At 38.0% G+C, this 18,168-nt stretch overlaps 1 protein-coding gene across 1 annotated transcript in view; it reads right to left on the bottom strand.

Annotated features, from left to right (window-relative positions):
- Nucleotides 1-3,682: 3,682 nt before the first annotated feature.
- PTPRQ (protein tyrosine phosphatase receptor type Q) overlaps nucleotides 3,683-18,168 on the bottom strand; it is a 109,548-nt gene continuing 95,062 nt past the window's right edge. The window contains 8 exon segments of the mRNA XM_086610727.1: nucleotides 3,683-3,720; nucleotides 4,006-4,129; nucleotides 7,690-7,825; nucleotides 9,607-9,755; nucleotides 11,899-12,024; nucleotides 12,137-12,271; nucleotides 14,694-14,770; nucleotides 16,174-16,264. Coding sequence (XP_086466853.1) covers nucleotides 3,683-3,720; nucleotides 4,006-4,129; nucleotides 7,690-7,825; nucleotides 9,607-9,755; nucleotides 11,899-12,024; nucleotides 12,137-12,271; nucleotides 14,694-14,770; nucleotides 16,174-16,264 — 876 coding nt within the window.

Raw genomic sequence — 18,168 nt, 5'->3', positions numbered from 1 at the left:
GTGTGCTGCTTTATATATATATATATATTTATTCTTAAAATAACAATTGAACAAATTATGCTTGCCTCCAGCTCTCCAGTTCTGTCCGTAGCACAACCATCGGTGTTGTTCCATAAGGAAGGAGAGATGGAAAACAAGAGACTATGTGGAAATTTTTTATTCACAACTGAACAGAGTTCTGGGAGATCTCCCGATATACAGATGCTCTCCTATCCATGTAAATCATTGGTGGGCACACAAGCAGGTCAGTGAACTCCTGCTGTGTATATGCTGAAAACTAGTTCTCGGAGAGAATTGCTTGGAGAGATTTCTTTCCCTGACCATGTATCTTATGAGTTGTGGCCAATTTACGCTGAATATTGGCTTTTACCCTAAAGACAATACAAAATGTGTCAAGGTAGCGTGTATCAGATTGCTGACATCAAATTGTACAATAAACAACTTGAATTGCTTTTACTTTTTTCACTTTGCCTCTATAGAAAAGAGAGTCACGTTTTCTAGTATCTTACTAAGTTGTCAGACAAGCATGCTGCTGAATGTAGTGTTCAACCACAGGCAGGTCGCCTAAAGGAGGATGTAGGAATCTTCATCATTAAGTATTTTATAAAACAGAAAACACTTAAGCACGTTTGGAACTTCTGGAGTTCATCTGTAAGCTGCATAAGGCTTCTTAGTTTTTTCCTCCAGTCAAAAGCAGAATGGCACACATGCAGATATTCCACCATTGTGGGTATAAGATTATACACGATTATGACTATAATGTCAATTTATTACAGTGCTGCATGTACTGCTACCAAGTACAAACACGATTCATGAAAAACATCTGTAAGTCGCTGTAAGCAATTTGTCAGAATACTTTAAAGTACACGTATAATAAATGAAGAACACATGTTTCATAGGAACCAAATGAAACTAGAGCTGTACCGAATGCCTCGCCAGAGACTTGAACAGCTGTGGACATCACCTCTCTCTCCCTCTATTCAGCTTTAAAAGGCATTGTTTTCCTTTTAGCTCGACAGGTGATGTTTACAATACCATCAGTTTTCCTGAAAGACAGATTGCCCAAAATATCTCTGTAGACCATTTCCATCTCCTTAAATGCTGTCTTTCGATTTTCACTTTAGGTATTTGGCACTTTCTGCTAAATTACAAAGAGTCCTCACCGCACCGTCCTTGCCAGCTTCTAGAAAGACATCAAACGCCTACCATATATACCATCAAGTTACATATTGTACAATATTTTCTGTCTGGCAGATACAGTTAAGAGGTGGAAAGTTTTGTTCATTTACTATTCTGTTCAGAGTGTGCGCACACAAACATACCACACGCATACATTGTTCAAGGTTCTAAAGAGGTTTGTCTGACTTTCCTGAGCTTGATGCTTCAACAAGGCCATAGATTTCTTCTGTTTGAGCAAAATATAAGATGGCAACTCTGAAGTTTCTTTGCTATAATGTTTTGCATCTCAGATTAAGGTCACAGCTTTAGTATTATTCAGAATGATACATTTCTTTGCACAGAGTAAAACTGCAATCAATCCTTCAGCCCAACAATATCTAACATCTTTGTCGGCGACATGGACAGTGAGATCGAGTGCACCCTCAGCAAGTTTGCTGACAAAACCAAGCTGTGTGGTGTTGTGGACACACTGGAGGGAAGGGATGCCATCCAGAGGGACCTTGACAGGCTGAAGAGGTGGGCCTGTGAGAATCTCATGAAGTTCCACAAGGCCAAGTGCAAGGTCCTGCAAGTGAGTTGGGGCAATCCCAAGCACAAGGACAGGCTGCGTGGAGAATGGATTGAGAGCAGCCCTGAGGAAAAAGACTTGGGGGAACTGGTCGATGAGAAGCTCAACATGATTCGGCAATGCCCGGAAAGCCAACCATATCCTGGGCTGCACCAAAAGAAACGTGGCCAGCAGTTCGAGGGAGGTAATTCTGCCCCTCTGCTCTGCTCTCGTGAGACCCCAGCTGGAATACTGCATTCAGCTCTGGAGTCCCCAGCACAAGAAGAAGGACATGGAGCTGCTGGACTGAGTCAAGAGGAGGGCCACAAAGATGATACGAGAGCTGGAGCACGTCTGCTATGAAGACAGGCTGAGAGAGTTGGGGCTGTTCAGCCTGGAGAAGAGAAGGCTCCGGGGTGATCTTAGAGCTGCTTTCCAGTACTTAAAGGGGGCCTACAAGAAAGCCAGAGAGGGACTTTTTACAAGGTCATGTAGTGATAGGACAAGGGGCAATGGATTTAAACTGAAAGAGGGCAGATTTAGATTAGATATAAGGAAGAAATTTTTCCTTCAGAGGGTGGTGAGGCACTGGAACAGGTTGCTCAGAGAAGCTGTAGATGCCCCATCCCTGGAAGTGTTCAAGGCCAGGTTGGATGAGGCTTTGAGCAACCTGGTGTAGTGGAAGGTTTCCCTGCCCATGGCAGGGGAGTTGGAACTAGATGATCTTTGAGGTCTCTTCCAACCCTAACCATTCTATGATTCTGTGATTCTATTTAATACGGTCACTTCCATGTAAAATCAGGGCATATAGTTTAATTATCTCCCTATAGTCTTCCTAGTCTACCAGTTTTTGCCTTGCTGCTCAGGTAAGAGCTTCCTGCTTCTCTCATTTCTGTTTCAGATTTATTTCCAATAATGATAATCACTGGGAGTGGAAGACGTTTTCTTTTATTAAATCTCCAAATATTAGTTTCCATACTTTTCAGTGTCTATGGTGATTCGCCAAACCTGAGAAAGGAGCAACAACTTTTTCACTTGACAGCTCTGTGTTATAAAATATATTATTAAATTTTGAGTAACCTTTCAAGATACTGAACAGTGCTATATTCAAGAAATGTGAATGAATTATAAACATTCTATTACTCAAGTCAATCTAACATGCATTATAATATAAAATTTACAGTTTTACTTTTTTTTATCTGCTTTAAAAAGCAGCAGGAATGTGAAATACTTTCCTCAGCACTGAACATATGCAATCACCATTGTGTATTTAAAAAAACAACCCGCTGAATCTAAGATAGCTTAAATAGCCCCCGGTGTCCCCGAAGAGCTACTGTGTGCTGTGTAAAAGCTGAGTAATCCTCCCCGTGTCAGAAGGTGACTCTTCAGCTGTTCAGGATCATGCGCTGATACACTGGCACTCGTAAAAAAGGATTCAAACCACAAGAACATACATTTAGGTAAAGATCACTGTGATGGTATCGGAATTAGTCTGCAAAAGCTGCCAACATTGAAATCAATCCAGCAAGAATGATTCAAGGAACTGTAGCTTTTACTTAAAACCAAAACACAAAGGACACAGCAAAATCACATCAAAATAAGTTCAACAGGAATATGAAATTTTTACATAATATTTGGCTCATTTTTCTCTTTTACAAAGACAATAGGGAAAAAAGGAATATATTTAAACACACTTTCTATTTAAATACATACTGAGTGCAGTATTCATACAATGCCAGAAGTGCAGTCTGTGCAAAAGTACTCCAAATCATTGTTGCTCAGTGATCTGAATAAAATAACATATTTATGAAGGCACATTGATAGAAGAAAAGGTGTGTCAATCATCTGTGTCTGTTCTAATCATCAAAATAGGGGAATTCACTTTGGCCCCTGTGCTTAGAAAAATATGACTTTGACTTTCAAAATCTCATTATCTTTAATATTTAGTCTTAGCATTTACATGGTAGTTTCTTCCCATTCAAGCTCCACATCACCTACAAAAGAAACAGATACATTGCATTAACCTATCTTGTAAACAAATAGTAGCCAATGGCAGATAACTGCTTTGGCTGAATTTAAAAGGACTTGCAGGGAAAAAGGTGGAAATCTTGAGCAATGACTATTCCTATGAAGGAGACTAAAGAGCAGCAAAATGCTAGAAATTTATACCTCTGAAGCCAAAAAATGCATGTCAAAGTATTTTTTTCTGCTTCTTAGCCTGGACAAGTCAATGCACCTGCTATGAAAAAATAATTTTGAGACAATCTGTATCTCCTTACCTTCCATGGCATCCAGAGAGTCCATCTTTTGCAGTGCTGAATAATTTACAAAACATATGGGCTGACTACTTCCCTTGCTTGTCAACAGATCCAATACACATTGATGCAAAAATATATATTGTGCCTGTAAGATGTGAATTGAAAGATGATAGATCAGAAGAAAAATGTACTTCTAATACCAAAAAACTGTTTAATTTTTAGATAACAGCTAGATGTTCTCGAAGTAACTGCAGTTTAACTCCCCAATCTCAATACTTCAATGACCATGTCACATATGCCTGATCTGATTTCATTCATTATGAGCTATAATGCATTAAAATTAGTCAACACATGTTAATCCTCATGTCCACTAGCATATATGAAATTAGACTAATCGTAACTGAGATTAATAGGCTCTTCCATAATTTTCTATAGAAGTCTGTTCTATGAAAAGACATTTGTTTACTTTTTGCCACTAGATTCAGACTGAAGAATCTGAACCACATGAATGTAATATTTAGATAAGAAAATTTTGCACTTTCTAACATAGAGAAAACCAGCAGGGTGCACTCAAATGCAAAAGTTCAAGTAAATTTAAATCTACATGTTCTAGGAGCATGCACCATTGCTAAGAACAAAAAACCACACTATTTTTAGTGATACTTCTTGAACCGTAGCATCATTTTTAACAGACTATAAGGCCAAGAGTAGGCAACTGAAGTTAATTTGACACTTCCAACGATATAAAGTAACTCTGGGTAATGATTGCTGAAAAGACAAAAACAAAAGGAGGCAATGTAAGGATGAAATAAAGAATGAAATAAAAGAATGAAAACAGGTAGAAAATAAATGGATTAAGCCTATCTTCACATAGGAGAAGTAAGATGTATATAGATGTAGAAAATGAGCCAGATCACAGTATCACAGACTCATTCATATTGGAAGAGACCTCTTGAGATCACTTAGTGCAATCTCCCACTGCTCAAGCTGGGTCAGCTAAAGCACATTGCCCAGGACCTTGTCCAGATGGGTTTTGAATATCTCCACAGATGGAGATGATCCAGGGGCTGGAGCACCTATGCTACAAGGACAGGTTGCGGGAGCTGGGATTGTTCAGCCTTGAAAAGAGAAGACTTCAGGGGGACCTAATAGCTGCCTTCCAATACCTGAAGGGAACTTACAGGAAGGCTGGGGAGGGACTTTTTACAAGAGTGTCCACTGATAGGACAAGGGGAAATGGGTTTAAGTTGAAGGAGAACAGATTTAGATTAGATTTTAGGAAGAAATTCTTCAGTACGAGGGTGGTAAGACTTTGGAATAAATTGCCCAGAGCAGTTGTGGATGCCCCCTCCCTGGAGGTGTTCAAGGCCAGGTTGGATGGAGCCTTGAGTAGCTTAGTCTAGTTGGGAGGCGTCCCTGCCCATGACAGGAAGGTTGGATTAGATGATCTCTGAGGTCCCTTCCAGCCTATGCCATTCTATGATTCTATGATTCTATGACTTTTGCATGGGTAAATAGTGTCATTTTTCTGCTCAGTAATGCTGTTTTGTTTCAGAACTGCCATCAATTTTTCATTCCAGTGTCTCAGATTTATATGACAAGTTTTCTTACATGGATACGGTTTAGGGTCACAGCTCCAGAGCCATGGGTAATTAAAACAGAATTTCACAGGCCCCTGAATCACACAGGCCCAGTACGCTTTTCAATAGTTTGCTCACTGCAACAATAGCATGGCATTGACTCAAACTACCCTTTGTTCTTGTCTTGGCAAAGTGATAAACTTTAACGGATCCACTGAACAAATATGGATTTCTAGAATGAAGGTCGTAAGTTTCAGTGGAATTTCGATTGGTTATTCCAACTCAGAAGGCAGACTCTGAAAGCTCCATAATCTCTTGCTACAGCTACTTGTAAGCATGTAGCAATGAAAATCTTTCTAGGTTTTCCAGGGGACAGTGAAGCAGGATACCTGGGGAATGTATGTGTGAGAAATTATTTTCCCAGTTACAGTTACTGACATTCTTAGTTATTTGAAAGTATTTTTATGGTTGGAAGTGGGAGAGAGAAGAAAAAATTTCACTAAAGATTAGGTTACGCACTTTACCTGTAGTCCAAGGGCAGGCCTTGGTAATGTACAGGCCACCAGGCAGAATACCAGGACACTGAAATTATATCTACCTCAGGGAATGAAACAGCGTCTGGGTACATTGCCAGCCAGTGGAACTTGATCATCCAAACTACTTCAAATTGTTTGGATAGTCCCTCACATAGTTTTGATCCACATGAACCAGCACTATCTGAAATAATTTCCAGGTGTGTTTCAGGAGTTACTACAGACTATGGTCATTCCCTGTAGAGAGCTTGGATGCAGCTCTATTTTGCAAAGAGTGTGATAACTGCAGAGGTGTTTAATCGCACAGACGCAGGCCATTCTGTGCCCATTGGCTGCAGTAACAGAGTGACTCTGTTGGCAAAAGGAAAACTATTCGAGAAAACAAGTTTGAGAGCAACCAGGTTTTATTTATTTTACTTTTAGATTTTACAGACAGTTTGACTGAGGGATCTCTAAACTGAGTTTTGGGAAGGAATTGCTCCTAACTTTGTAGGTTCTGTGCTGATCACATAAAATCTGAACTATAGATTACTGAACAGTGTTCTATAGCAGAACTGTCAGAATGGCTTGACTACTGAAACCATCGTAAAACTTCAGAAGATTTGGTGCTCCTGGGGCAAGTTTTAGTGCTGAACTGCATTCTGTAGTCTTGCAAACATGAACTAAAATGGCCTGGACAGAGAACAACCTGTCTCAGGATTTTGCAGCTAGCACATAGATCAATACTTGATCTGTATGGAAATCAGAACTATGAGACCATGGTCTTCTACTGCATTTTGACACATCTTTTTCTAGCCTCTGCTGAAATATGTAAATGAAGAGGCACACAAAAATAACACACTTTTTAAAAATTTACAGTGATTTTATCAAATGTCTTACTGTTTTAAGATTTTACTTTGGAGGGCCTCCCACTAAATTGTCTTCCAGCCTTGTCTTATTTTCGGATGATTCTACTTCTAGTCAAAAGTGTAAAACAGTAACCAAAAAAAATTATTCCTAGAATTCATCATCACAGGAAAGTCCTGGCAATTGTTTCACTTCATCAGGACTTCAAAAGGAAAAATCAAAAGCAATTGGGTGATCAGACAGCACTTTACAAGAAAGCATGACACAGTATCACCAGAGGGTCTCACAAAATCTTCTGAAGTGCAGTTGCTGAAGAGAGGTTAATGAGGTCAAAGGTAAATGAATATTTAAAAGTTTGGAGGACTATGCTACATATACATACACAAAAAATACAGTTAAGCAATAAATAAAGTCAGATTAAGTAGTGCATAAGAAAATATATTTTTTATTTAACAACTGTTCTTCACCCAAAACTTGAAATGAACTTTCTGAGAAATTATGATTTAGGTTCTAAAAACTAAATATCTCATCACTCTTTTCAGCACTGGTTGAGACTATGCTGGCCAAATATACTTAAATAGCTACAAAGCATATATTTGCAAAATGCTGAAATCCAACTAGAAGCAGGATCTGATAGCAAACGTATTAGATGATTGTTATGAGCTTTCTTGTCTTGTTTTGTAGGAGACCAGACGACTAACTTTTTAACAACAGGAAAACAGAATAGGCAAGTATATAAAACTTACCAGATTCTGCACCATACACATTCTTTCACTTCTTAACTCAGCTACAAGTCCATAGATATCCACAAAATCATGGTCATTTACATGTTGGGTTAAATGGTCAAGTGCAATATAAACACCTGTTCTTCCAACACCAGCACTGCAAACATAATAAACAAAATAAAACAAAGTTTTCACGTTCATTTCTTTAGTATAAAATATTTTCTTAGAATATTCTGGTTAAATTAAGTTTATTGTGAAAAGAAATCTCTGGAAAAATTTAAATCTTCTTCAGTATTTACTGATGTGTGTGTCTATGTGTGTGTGAGTCTCCTTGATGAACGGGATCAAGTGAAATCTGGATTTGAGCCATGTTCTGATTTTCATTTTACAAGGGATTGTATCAGACAAATAAGATATAACTAAATCAAACCTGTGTAAGTGGAAAAAAGACCCTACAGCTTTTCTAGAGCTCACCAATTCAAAGAAAAAAAAATCACTGTGATATCACACTTGGATTCTGTGATGCTTTTTGTATTTGAGGCAAAACAATACAAGATTTAGCAAAACATTAAAAAGAAAATACTTTCAAAAGGAGGGTGTGTATGAAGACATACTGGTAGCTAGTGCTGTTTTATTTCAAGATTTGAAAAAAAATAGGATTTTCTCAAAATCACTGTCATACTTCTCTGCAATTAGTGTAATAACTGCAGAGTATATCACTGCAGATAATCAGGAAATGTATAGCAAAACTCTCATGAACCTGCAAGATCTAATGGGCAGAAAATAATGAATAAGCTTTCTGGATATGAGAACACATAATTCTGCTTTATAACACTGGGAATTTGAGCACAGGTGGAGTATCTGCCCATGTTGGCCTCTTTATGTATCTTTGTTGTAAAAATGGGATAGGATTCATCGCAGAGGGGCCCCAGACCACCTAAGTGTCCTCAAAACATGAAGACTAGCGTAGTTTTCTCCTGTAATAGTCTCTCTGGACCCTGCAGTTGAGGAAAATGTCAAACTATCAATGACAACAATGTCAAATAAAATGAGGCTTTATCACCCATTGTGTGTGGCACCCGTATGACACTTAGGACAAAAAGAACTCCCATGCATGACAACTGGACAGTTAGGAAAGAGATTAGTAGCACCAAATGCAGCTTTGCCTTCCACATTTTCCCAGACTCACATTAAGCTAGAACAAGGCAAAGAATCAACCACAGACCTCTGAATTCAGATCACTATTTTGGAGTGTGCCCACTCGTTTGGTGGGAAGAGTGACCTGCATATAAAATGCAGACATGCTCACCACCTTCCTGAAGACTTAGCCTTCCCCACACACTTACTCTTTGAAAAGCTGTTTAAGAGTGTTGAGTATGAAATCAATGGGAGCTATGACAGCTGAACACCTCTAACCACCAGACCATTTATTTAAGAGCCTAAATATAGATTCTAGCTGTTTACAGACATCCAAGCTTGAAATCTGGCATATGCAAACCCTTATTCCTGTTTATCATTCTCTGTGGCTCCCAAATAGTTTCTTCCCCTTGATATGTCATGAACATTTTAAATAAAACTTTTAATACTTATTTTTTAAGAATTATAAGTAATTAAAAGCAACATGTCAGTTGCTATTCCTCTTCATATGATAAAGAGGAAGATTGAGATAAATCCAGCAGTACCTTATGGTAGTTGTTAAAGTAACTATTTCACTGACATCACCTCAATGGAGTTTCCACGAACGGAAGAACAGACACACTTTGGCATTTTATCTTCTAGAAAGGACTAAGGAGCACTGCTAGAAAAACCTTCACTGCTGTCCATACTAGAACCATACCTGTGCACTAATTTTTCATTGTTCTTCTGGCAACTTCCCTGAGCATTAATGTGCACTTGAAATTACAAGACACTAAATGATAATTTGGTGAATAAGCTTACCTGCAGTGAACCACCATTGGTGTATTATCATGTGTTCGACTTGCACGGATAAGTTTTACAAAATGGATAATTGGTGCAGTACTTTCAGGGACTCCATGTTCCGGCCAAGAAGTGAAGTTACACTGCCGCACCATCATGCAGTCTCCATGCTGAAAAACACAAAATAAGACAGCTTTTGCAGAAGAAATACGACACAAGATTCAGTAAGCTACATGTAACCTTCTCAGCAATTTCCTATAAAAAAAGAAAGGCAGAACAGCATAATAATTATAAGATATACCAAGGGATAATTTGTTGTGCACAGATCTTATGGCAGGTTTTTTGAGAGATGGCATCAAGTCCATCTTTCAGGAAGTATTAATGACTTCAGCAGTCACTCTCCACTTGACTTCAGTCACTGTCTTAATGTAATTTGTAGATTACAGGTTGAAGCATCTATAGCTCATTTAGAAGTTTAGTGAACTGAGACGACAACTTTATTTAGGGAAAAGCAACCATTCTAGGACTGATACAGTGTAGTAAAGGCAAACACACATATGTTGGTAAATACAGATATATTTTCTGTTTGATGCCCTCTCAATCAGAGCAGCAGCAATATTAACTCAATGAAAAGAGGGGGTTATGTTAATTACGAAGGACATAAGAATAAAAGCACAGCATCATGCCAAAAGCCTCTCTAGACAAATATCCTGTTTCCAACAGAAGTCAAGGAAAAATCCTCAAGAAAATTATAAAACAAGACAACAATGTAACTATAGTTCCACAGAATATCCTTTCCATTCTTAATAGTTTGTGATTTGTGAACTGCCTCAGTCAGAGACAGTATCTCAAAATTTAACAGTACTTGCCAGAAATTTCTTCTACTAATTTCTCCAGATTTTATGAAGCCCTGTAAGCTTTCACAATATCTTGCAGCAAGGAGTACCACAGTTTAATCGACTATTGTGCAATGAACCAGTTCCTTTTTTTTTTTAATTTATTTTGAACCAATCATTTGCTCTTTCCATATTGCAAGAAACACTGAAAAACTGAACAATTATGTGTAGCAACTACTTTGGGTCTATATTTTTAAAACTGATCAACGTAAAAACAAAAAAGAAGTGACATTGCAATATGGCAATAATTGTGAATTATTTCTCTCACATATGCTTCTTATCTTCACTGGAAGATCATCAAGAATCCATCCATTTGTGAATGGAAGATGAAGTACAAACTTAAAGCCAGCAATAAGGCACATTTAATGAAATACTTATGAAGTACATAGCTTCTTGTGCAGGATAGTTCATGTATAGAAAATGGATCACTTAGTCAAATCAGGTTATGCTTTCTTTTCTTTTCAGGCTCACCCTTGTTAATACAGGCGACCGCATTTTGCTGGCATGCATTTTTACTCTAAATAGTCCCTTTTCCGGTCTCATTTACTATGTGTCTTATTTTATCTGAAAAAAAGTTTATCTTCTGACACTCATTTCAAAATGTTCAATTGTCCTGTACTACAGGCACAACATATCCTTATGGAGTGACCACTGAGATAATCCCCTATCTCCTGTGTTCCTTTCGTCACGTGCACAAGCCACAGGATGGTAACGCAAGTACTTGGATAGCCGAGTTCAGGTCCTAGGATCTGGCTGCACTGCATACAACACAGGTCAATGTTGGGAGTGCAAAAGAAGGCTGACTTCATCTCAGGTCATTATGGCCAGGCTGCTTTCGGAGCCCACCTACTGGTCTGACTTAATGCTGGGTGCTAATTTTTCCAAAGAGTGGAAACTATAGTTGGGGATCACGATAAAGATGAACACCTATGCTGTACCCTCCCATCACCCTTCCCAGCACAAAGAGTGGGAGTAATACTGATAATTCTCATTTATATTGGGTGCAACTCCTGGGGGTGGAGGCCAATACAAGTGGTGGTACCACGAAAAACAGCTGCGCCGCACCGGAGAATCCTGCCCTTTAATCTGAGAGGGATACATTCAAAGGGATTTGTCTGATCCCAGAATGGTTAGGATTACTTCTTTCTAGAAGAGACAACTGAGGTGTCCAAATAGAAACTTCACCTCCCACCAGGCCCATCTGAGCTCTTTGTGACAGAAACTGGAGAAAATTCCCAGAGAAAAAAACAAACAACAGGAATGAAAACAAAACGCAGGAAAACCAGGCAGTACAACGCATATGCATTAAAAGAGTAAAAGAATAATACTGAGGGATAGTTGAGTGGGATGGAGAACATCTGATGTTCTTTGAGGTGTTGGATGGGTTTCATTAAACCAGCTTCCAGTTCTGGCTTACCCTTTCAATTTTTAGATCTCTGATGGTCCAGTCTATTTGAGTATCTTCCATCAATTTAGTAATCACTATATCCCCAAACACAGTAACTGGTTTATTATCTTCTGGCCAGTACTGATGACATCTTATCTGCAGGGAGATGATTACTAATTAACAATGATCATATTATAATCTCAACAGAAACTACATACAGAATTTCCAGTTATATCAAATGCTGTTTATTGGTACACTGGTAACTTACTCGTCCTTTTTCAAAACATTGTGTAAGCATTACAAGTGTTTTTGCTCTCGTCTCCCACACCATTCTCCAGAAATCGCCCACCGTTCCTGGTAACGGTCCCTGAGTTGCAATAAACTCATTTGGACATAAATAACCCTAGGGAAAAGAAAATATTTAATACATAATGACTGGGTTTGCATGTGAGTCATAGTTGCGGCTGTAGCTATTCTGCCTAAGGCTAGAACCTTGTCAGACATTCTAAACACATCGGCACAGGCCTGGCTGATCATTGCATGGCACATGGCCTTGGAAATCTACTGCAGTAAGGGCATTTTTTCCACTGTGTAGATCAGTTATGAACCAATGCTCTAACGAAGTTTGGAAAATGCCATCCTAATAGAAATGCATTTAGCAGAGAAATTACAGGGACATCAGGTCAGTAATTCCCATTTAAAAATATCTCAGCCTTCATATTAGCCTTATTGCAGATCCAGCCAGAGGCTACCAAGAACTGTGTCAGGAAGAGGCCAACAAAGTAGAATTAAATAGTGCTAAGGAGCAGTGGAGCCAGGGAAACAACTAAGGAGCAGTCTGAAAGCTAGTGCAAGCTACACACCACACTGATGACATTGTCCTTCCAGTGATCCTCAGGGATCTGCTCTAACTTAAGGATGGAGCTTAACAAATGATCTATGATAAAACCTACTGTAAGAGTTGATTTTTATTTTAGTGTTGGATTTTGCTGTTTATTTCATTTATAAATTGATGTAAAACTTGGGGAGAAGGAAGTTTGCTGAAAAAAAATCTGTAAATGCTGTCAGTACATGGGTTCTCATGGATCTGTTTTCTCAAAGAAACTAAACATACTCTACAGGAACTCTATGTACTACAGAAGGTCTAAAAAATAACAACAATAGTAATAATAGCAATAAATTTATGCTGTAGAGCTAGCAGTCCATAATATCACAGAGTTCTGCTTACTGTGCTAAACAACTGACACAGTGGTTTATAGCACCACCGAAGCTCCTTGTTGGAATTATAGTCCTATAATTCACAGCTGCCTGTTATTTATTCCATCCATAATATACAGAACAGGTGGCAGTGAGAAACTATGTTAATCCTGCCCAGTTTAAGAGTGAGGTGAGAAACTGTAATTCAGGGATGTAGAGTTCACAGTTCAGTTACTGACTTTTTCTTGTTTAGCCAATGAAAATAAAGTAGCATTCAGGTTCCCATTCATTAAAACTATACAAGATCTCTTTCTCTCTCTTTATATGTATGCATATGTATATACCCCTAGATCAATAGGTAGGTAAATACACACATGTACATATATTGTATATTTACAGCTATATGCATTTATATATTCACACATCCACAAATAAGGAAAGTGAGAGCACATCAAGGGCAAAGCTTTAGCCCTGAGAAATGGTAACATTACAGTCGTCTGTTCACTGATGAACGGTGACCTAAAGCGAGATGCTTGTATGCGGTAAAGACATGCAAAATCTCAGCAGGGAACACTCTGCAGCTGGATTTTGCTGCAGCTTTTTGGAAGTTGCTATTAGTGTTCCCTGCCTAAGTCTTGGCATGTCAGTGACAGGAAAGGTAAAGAGCAGGCCATGCTCCAAGGTGTCTGGTCTCCTCTGGGGTTCTGTGTATAATCTCAGCCTTAAGTAACAACATGGCATGGCTACCTGTCAGAACCAGGAAGATGTTGTTAAGATACCCATTCTCATCTCTACTGCTTATTCCCTGTGAATGTCTCTTAGTTACCTGGAAATAACTATTTCTACTTGCTGTTATGTCATCTGTTTAGACTACAGGCTGCATGTCTTGCTATGTGTTTGAATAGTGCTTAGTGCAAATCAAGCCTTGACCTCCCGAGACCACCAGCCACTTCTACAAAAAAATAAATGTGCAATTATGAGTGATATTTTGCACTTCAATGTAAAAAAAAACAACGAGACAGGCAAGACTGGAGACAGAAAAATACAGACAAAGAATTTACTGAGAATACAATTAGAAAATGGAAGGTCTAGGAAGAAATCTCAGGATTAGAAGTATAGCACTCATTTCTTCTTCAAGAAGCCTGTTCGCATTTTCCTCCACCATAATATTCACAACGTAATAAGGGGCATACAATCCCACTGATCAAAATCATTAGCCATTTCGATGAAACTTTTCAGTTTAGTTACCTTTACATTGTCCTGTTCGTATACAATAGTTCCAACTTCTTAACCAAGAGACAAAATAATGCCTGCCTCTAAAGAATTGATCTCAGTGGAAGTTTCACTATTGTCTTTAATGATAATGGTATAAGACAATTTATAGAAAGTAATTTGCTGGACACAATTTTGATTACTACTGAAAATCCTTGCTTAGCAATGAAAATAGGATAATTTATATTTTTAACTAGTCATGTTGAGCACCACAGAAGTCACTTGAAACATGCCACGGCAACAGTAGCTGTAGTGAATGAAAGAAAAATTTGAATCCTGTTCTTGCAAGTTATTTTTTGACTCTTTCTTCTACCAGAAACCAAATATAGTAAAAATGTGAGAGACTTTCTACTTACAGACACATAGCTGGCATTAATGTAGTCAGATCCGGGAATACCAGCATCAGGCATCAGCTTTACTCTGTTGTTATTATCTATCATGGAAATAAAGTCTAGTAAACAAAAAGATTTGTTCAAGAACCATAGATGCATGTAATAAGTGCTCCTGGAGTGCTAAGAAATCAAAAGTAATACTATTGTTGTTAATCTAAAAACACTTAACACAGTAAAACACTAATTAAAAAGGCAATTTAACCAATTTCCATTACTATATGGTCATCCTTTGATGTTCCACACATATATTAATATAATACTTTTTTATTAAAATTGTGAATGTGCCAAACACTCAAATTTGGTGTATATATGGGAGGATCCTCTGCCTAAAGGTAGTCAGTGTACACTAAGCCATGCTGTTCTAGCACAGACAACCTCTGTGCGAGTCAGACAGCAGGGTCAGAGGTCTGACAGTCTTTCCTGTATACTTGCTGTCCAGATCACAGCTTTGAGATAGATCCTGGCACTTTTACATACTTTTACTTCTTTTCCAGAAGGTAAGCTCATTATTACAGAAAAAAAAAATGATTGAGGGTTTCCAATTTGGGCCTGTGGTGTGTATGCAGAAATGACAAAAACCAGGAAAGATGTCGCACGTTAATAAGCAAATGCTGAAATCAAACATTCCAAATTTTGATGTTTGGTCCTCCACTTAGTGAAAAAAATCAGAATACAAAGTTAAAGATTTATGAAACTCATCTGTTTATATTTCATTGTGTGTCATGAATGCAATTTTTTAGCAACTGTAAGTTAGAGTATGTCTTGAATAAGGCAGTAGATAGCAGGAACAGCTGCTCTGAAAAGTTAATAGCACAGAATGTAGCATTATTAACCAAGGAATGCCATGTTCCCCATCTCACATCACAGCTAATGCCTAAAATAATAATGACATTTCTTGTCTTATTAACTGAAAAATGAAGCAGTGTTGAGTACAGAGAGACAGACTCCTGTCTCCTGTGATAAAATCTAGCCTTGGCTTATAAGTTATCATACAGTCACTCTGATCTTCTGTGGAGCCTTTGCAGCACATGTACACATATCCACAAGAAAGCATACCCAGGCTCCTGAAGTAGCTGAACGCACAAACATGTGGATTTTATATGTTTGAGAAAATTACTTCTCACTAAAGGGAAAAAAATCAAGGAAGAATGTTAAAGAGTTTGCTACATGGCTTGAATTACAAAGCTAAGAAACTATTAAGGCTACAGTTTCTTGCACCTGCATATTAAAGCTTGTGAGAGCAAGTTGAAAGCTACTTGCAAATAAAACTGTCTTTAAAAAACACAATGAAAAGACAGATTACTTGACAGAAAATTATTTCATAATGTGGACATGATTGCTCTGCCATTTCAAAGACAGATCAAACAAAAATACAGTTGCATTCGAAATATATACTGCACTATCGAAGGTAGAGAGCCAAACGGGTATCAGTAAACACACGTACATGGCTTTATGTTTGGGAAACGATTCTTAGACCTGTTCCAAGGCAGATCAGCATCAGTTGAAGCAAGGTCTTCAAGAAACTTGGGAAGTTCCTGCAGAGGAATAAACGTTTGTTGGCAAACCTTTGCACTTCACCTTCAGAGAATATAAAAAATGACACAATCACTCCAGTAAGAGGAAGAATTCTTTAGCTCTGCAACACAGTGCATTTCTGAGAACAGCTGAAAGATTACAGAGCATTCCATCTCACTGTCAACCCCGGCTACACCAGCAACGTTGGATGCAGCGCTGCAGACAATGCTGTCGAGTTGAACAATTAAAGCTTACATGAACTTTCACCTTCACAGGTCTGGATAAAGTCATCCTATAACCTCTTGTAGTTCTTTTCTGTCTTTTCATGAAGTCACCTGCTTGGTTACCATGCCCTACTGACTCAGCCTTACTCCTGAATAATGCCTTTTCCTGACTCCTGTAGCTTGGGAGAGCTCTTGCCACAGCATGAGAACTGATGAGAATTTAATTAAGTTGAGACAACTGGCCATTAGCTATTGTTCACGGGACTGTTTGTGAAAGGGGTGGGAAGAGTTATTTTGGGTTGGACTGCAGTTTCATAACTGGTCATTAGTTCTGTTACCGAAGGGCAGAGATGGATAAATCATTCATATTGAGGAACTTATTTGATGGGAGTGTTTGTGTACATAAATAGGTATAATTTCCAAAGCTATGTAAAAGAGTGGAGACAACTTCACAACTTGTTAATGGAGAAAAAGTATTAATGTGATGATCTTGTAGTGGTGATAAAAGAATAGAAAACTCAGAAAAGCCAGAATTTAGCCAGAATTTCAAAGTTAATAACTACACTGTAAGACATTTTCCCTTTGTTTGAAAAATGTTATATGCAAGTCTATTCCAACATCTAGCTAAGATATAAATGGAGAGATCTACTTATTGCTTCGAATGAGTACAATACAAAATTTTGCTGCTTGTGCTGAGTAATCTCTTCAAATTTGTCTTTTAATATTAACAGTTACTCTCTACATGGGTTACTTCCAAAAGTGGGGCAGATAGCCCTACTATCAAGTACAATGTTAATTATTTTCAAGTGCTCTTTTGTCCAGGTATTTCAGACAGTTTGTCTTCTATAAATAAAATCTAATGGGCAACTATTAGCAAGTTAATTAATAGATAAATGAATCAGGTATTGAAAAAAATGGAAAAAGTAGGAGTGGTTTTTATTCCACTGTTTTTCTTTCATTGCTAATTCAAATATTTTGTCAACCTTATTTGATGGATTCAGATAGTAAGAATAATTTAATACAAGCATTACCAAAATGGGATCATTTAAAAATTTTTGTAATAAACCTAGTCAATAATTCATTTTACAATGAAAGCAAAGGACTTTCAGACAAGGGATCTGACTTCTCTTCCTAGTTCTGACACATATTTCCTTGGGGAAAGAATTAGGGGAAGAATTCTAGAGAACAACTAGATGTTAAATTTCCCTTTGAAAATCAACAAGGGCCTAGTTCCCAGCCGTGCCCTTCAAAATCTGTCTGAGTACTATGTTTCCTAGGGATGAAAAGTCTATGACTATGCCCCTTCTAAAAAGACAGTTTCTGACTTAAAATCACCTTATAAAGAAGGGCTTTATATTTATATCCATGTGTTAAAGAATTTAAAAACATGGTTAACAGGCATGAAGTAAATACAAAATGAAATGAAGGACTGTAACATATTGCAGAAAAATATCTTTAAAGGCACTCATTATTTTTCAATCTTGTATTCGAATCACACTCAAGGCACATTTCTTTTACCTATTCAGTTGACTTTGCCTTTTGTCTCAGTAATGACTTAGAGAAGCAAAGCCTCAATCCTCTAACTGAACCTAGAGAAAGATTTCTCTTCTCAGACAGAGTAGCGTGACTTCTGTGCGTTCCTGTCAGGATTTGTTAAGAACAGTAAAACATGGCTAAGGGTGGAGCTGTTAAATTTCCTC

The sequence above is a fragment of the Tauraco erythrolophus genome, chromosome 4 (assembly GCF_009769465.1).
Source record: "Tauraco erythrolophus isolate bTauEry1 chromosome 4, bTauEry1.pri, whole genome shotgun sequence".
NCBI lineage: Eukaryota > Metazoa > Chordata > Aves > Musophagiformes > Musophagidae > Tauraco > Tauraco erythrolophus.
This window is presented reverse-complemented; position numbering and strand designations above follow the sequence as displayed.